The 5,000-nt window shown below is 32.6% G+C and overlaps 1 protein-coding gene across 2 annotated transcripts in view; it reads right to left on the bottom strand.

Moving 5' to 3' along the window:
- Positions 1–377: 377 nt before the first annotated feature.
- Positions 378–5,000, bottom strand: part of LOC145247923 (LIM/homeobox protein Lhx3-like) — a 320,272-nt gene continuing 315,649 nt past the window's right edge. The window contains exon 5 of one of the 2 annotated variants that reach the window (XM_080109560.1): positions 378–1,146. In XM_080109560.1, the coding sequence (XP_079965686.1) occupies positions 767–1,146 (380 nt within the window). In that variant the 3' untranslated portion in view covers positions 378–766. The remainder of the gene's footprint in view (positions 1,147–5,000) is intronic. The other variant, XM_080109559.1, reaches the window with a different exon arrangement.

Genomic DNA, 5,000 nt, shown 5'->3' with positions numbered 1-5,000 from the left:
GACTTTATAAATAAAAAAGAGGTAGGATGATTGTGTACGTGAATGCTTATATATAAATCTCTGTTTCCTTTCGTGAAGCGTTTATCACATTAGATAAACTGTTCAAACAACACAGTCTTTACTTTGTCCATCATGCACACATGCATACGTACATCCACACATACATATGTCATACATGCATGTGATGTATATATATATATATATATATATATATATATATACATCAGATTCATATATATATGTCTGTATATATATATATATATATACACAGACATATATATATAAATCTGATGTATATGTATATATGTATGTATATATATATAAATCTGATGTATATATATATATATATATATATATATATATATATATGTATATATATGTATATATATATATAAATTAATATATGTGTCTGTACGTTTGCCTGTAAATTTATATTGGATAAGTACTCGACAAAGTGGTTAAAAATAAAATATGAAAAACGCTTCGGTTGTCATAAAAAATCATTTCATTAGCATATTTTGACACAAGATTTGATTTATTCGAATGATAAAATTGGATAGATAAAATATGAAATCAAATTTTGATTTCGCCAAATTTTATTTCTTCAATTTTTATTCTGATAAAGCCAGTCCTCTGGCAAAACATGCCAATGAAGTAAAGTGCTTATGAGAAGGCTCGTTTTTCACATCGATCATGTTTTAACTACCCCTGTGTGTATATAAGTAATATTTATACATATATGTGTGTGTCTGTCTGTATATTTTTTTTAGTAGACTTCTACATGGTTCTGGTTGGAAGTTGGTGGATATTCTATATAGCTCTGTTGGGAGTTCTCGCTGACCTCCGACTGGATCATACGCGACGCATTTGGTGGTCCGGTGATCATAGGCAACGATTCGAGGGAGAGCATTTGTTGCGATGAAATAGGAATATTGCTGGGTGATTGGCGGCCCAGGTATGGTGTGGTCGGTCGTAGTCCATTGAAATGACCCCAACCTCCGTCCATAGGTGGCGTTCCAGGCGGCACAATCGGCACTTGACCCATGCCGGACTCGTGGTCAATAGTCTGGCCAGGGTTGTACAAGTCTCCGGACAGTCGGCCGGCCCCAGGAATACTGTTGGGGTGGTCCAATTCGTCTAATTCATCTACAGAAAAAAGAAGAATGAAGATGGTCAAGGCAAGGAGTTCAAAAAAATGGGAAGGAGAACAACAAAATGGGAAAGAATTGGACGTATTGAGCTATCAAAAAGTATTCTGTTTAATCTCTGTCGGTTTAACGTCAGATAATAAGTAGAACACTACTAGGTGGTCCAATTCATCTTATTCAAAGACAAAGATGTTCCAAATACGCTAAAAATACTCAATAGGTAAATACATTCATAATATGGGGCTGTGTTATAATTAGAGCTATGACAACAGCATATTCTTTTCATTGTTTTTACTCTCGAGTGTATATCCGATACAGTTAGACACAATTAATCAACCGAGGATCACATAACACTGCATAAAAACATACAAGATATCAATGAATATATACCTGAGAATCAAATCAAGAAAAAGATTATGCTGTTGTCAAAGCCCTAGTCGTAACACACGTTTCCTAACGTATTCAAATGCCATAGAATAAATAAAATAATGCAACGACAGAATTAAAAAGGATGTTCAATAAAAAAGGGAAGCAAAAAGAATATGAAATATATTTGTCGTTTTGGTATGACGCGCATTCCGCAACGTATTTCATGTCAAAAATAAATAAAATAATGTTATTTGGTCCATTTTGTCTAATTCATCTAAAGAATAATAAAGATGGTAAAAACATGATTTCAACAAATAGAATAGGGAAATACATCTATGATTTGTTTTTTGTTATAATGAACGTTTCAAAACGAAGAAGAAGAAATAGTATACTGTTGGGTGGTCCATTTTGTCTAATTCATCTACTAAATTTTGTCTAATTCATCTAAAGAATAATAAAGATGGTAAAAAAGGATTTCAACAAATAGAATAGGGAAATACATTTATAATTTTTTTTTGTTATTGTTATAATGAACGTTTCAAAACGAAGAAGAAGAAATAGTATACTGTTGGGTGGTCCATTTTGTCTAATTCATCTACTGAATTTTGTCTAATTCATCTAAAGAATAATAAAGATGGTAAACAAATAGAATAGGGAAATACATCTATAATTTGTTTTTTGTTATAATGAACATTTCAAAAAAGAAGAAGAAATAGTATACTGTTGGGTGGTCCATTTTGTTTAATTCATCTACTGAATTAATAAAGATGGCCAAGGTAAAACTTTAAAAATGAATGGTAGAACACTTTTCTAATTTGCGCGTTTGTTATAATGCGAGTTTCATCGCGTGTCTAACATCAGATAATATTAAAAATGTTAGTATCGGTTAAAATACGTCAGACATGTGATAATTTACACAATGTTAAAAGGATAAATTGTTGCGAAAATCGATTAAAACCGTTTAAAAATATTTAAGTATTTAAGTATACTCTCTCCTCCTTCGTATCGAGCTTGGTTAACGGTGGGTTTGTTTGCTCAAAGGAGTAAAGTTTCGACGATGGGGAGTCTCAGGTTGCAATTTGCGACAGCGAGGATGGCAGTGCGTTTTTTTTTGTTTTTTTTTATAAATATGTTTCTAAAAAAATATTGTGGACGAGGACGTCATGTGCAACTATATGTTGGTAAATGGGGTTGCTAGAGAAAGACGGAGTTTGTAAATATATATTAAATTATATATGCATATTATATGTATTATATATAATATATGTATATATTATGAAATATATATGTTACGTATGATATATATATATTATATGCATATATTATATATATGCATATATTATTAAATATATATTATATATATGTATATTAAATATAATATGCATAATAAATGTATTATAATTATTAAATATATTATATATATATTAAATAGATTTATATATATATATGTATATATAATTTATATATATATATATATATATATATATATATATATATATATATATGGAGTTTTTGATGATTTTTTGACGATAATACGGGTAATAACCTTGAATATCTTTCCTTGGAATATCCCCCATGGTTTTTGGACGTAAACAAATATTGATTAATTTATTTATTTATTTATTATTTTATTTTACTTATAAGACAATAATTTACGGACATGCATGTTTCGAGGTGCTACATATGGTCCAAGGTTCGATTCCTAGAAACAGTCAAGCTACGCTAACCAGAGGTTGCACCACGAAACATGCATGCTCGTAGATTACATTTTGATGCGTAAAATAAAAATACCCCCATACATACATACATACATACATACATACATACATACATACATACATACATACATATATATATATATATATATATATATACATATATACATATATATACATATATATATATATATATAGATAGATAAGGACGTGCAATACACTCAGCGACGTAATAACTCATTGGTAAATAATCAGGAACACTATGATACACTGACAAGCGCATCACGCAGCCACTCTGTCATGTCCTTTTCCGAATGTTAGTCTATAGCGTAAAGCTATGATTTCTGCTGACGTTTTAAGTAATTACTCGCAACGAGCCTCGCGGTACTGCAGTCACACGAGCACCCCTACCACACCCAGCCACATACCCACGCCCTCCATTTCGCCCCGACGCCGACCTTACCACACGGCATCCATCGCCAGTAAAACAAGCAAAGACACCATCGCTTCCAGTCGAGTGTGCCGCCATTAGAGGAGTGACTAAAATGGTGCCATTTTCGTAGAAATAGATGGAGCGGTCGCGATCGGTGCGGATGAGAAGGGAAAACTGAGGCGATGCGGAGGTAGATGAGATGGAAATGAAAAACAGTTGATTGTAGGAGAGGGTGGCTTGGTAGATGTACGTGTAGTGGGTGTGTCATTTCACTGATTGTGATGTAAACAGAGGGATAGATGTGTGTGTGGGGTGGGTGAACCGGGGGAAATCCGGTATGACACCGAGACACAGAGGGTGACATATAGAAAGAACGGAGGTAGAACGTGTCGATACGAAAGGAATTGGAAAACGACGAGAATGAATGAATTTGGCATTAGAAAAAGTTGTCTACAGTTAAATTGAAAATGAAGAAGAGAAACCTATCGATTATGTATCGAAGGCAATGTTCATCTATCTATCTCAGTTGATTCCTTTCTATGTTTAATTATTTCGCTCTGTCCCCCTTCCCATATATATATATATATATATATATATATATATATATATATATATCACAAGAATCACCATTTATCAAGGAATGGAGGCTACTCGAGGATAATGGTTAATGGGTATACATTAGTCAATGTGATTATAGCGTAGTAAACATAAGTAGTAGGAATTTTGTAAATTGGATTACTTAGGGGGATGGTTCATCAGGACTTGTTTACGTTGGACTTGAAGACAATCAGACTATAATTTTACCTGTTCATATCTGACTTTTAATTGAAATATTCTAGTGTTCACGTCAATTTAAAAAAATAACTTCAAATTGAGGAGCAAAAAGAAAGTCCGTACAATTGAAAGTTGTTATTTAAATATAACTTTAGGACATTAATGCAACACAAATAAAACAGGAACACAATGAACTAGTTAATATTTAGTAGCATAGCCATTCTGCAATTTGACAGCCTGCAATCTTTTGGAAATTCCTTGAATTAGACTGCAGCTATACTTCACTGAAAGGGCATCCAACTTTTCTTAATTTTTGTCCAAAGTTATTCCAAATTTGAAATGTTATCATTGCGTAGCTGTTGCTTAATGTAATGCCATACGTTTTCGATAGGATTGAGGTCTAGAGATTGTGCAGGCCAATCCAAACACGGAATATCATGTTCTTATAGGAACCTCTTGGCATTGTCAGTTGTGTGCATGGGAGCATTATCCTGCATAAAGATGGGATTATCATCCAAATTCCGACCAAAGTAGTGTAGAAAATGCCCAGTCAACATATTA

The sequence above is a fragment of the Euprymna scolopes genome, chromosome 26, assembly GCF_053919585.1.
Source record: "Euprymna scolopes isolate OS-2025 chromosome 26, ASM5391958v1, whole genome shotgun sequence".
Taxonomy (NCBI): domain Eukaryota; kingdom Metazoa; phylum Mollusca; class Cephalopoda; order Sepiida; family Sepiolidae; genus Euprymna; species Euprymna scolopes.
This window is presented reverse-complemented; position numbering and strand designations above follow the sequence as displayed.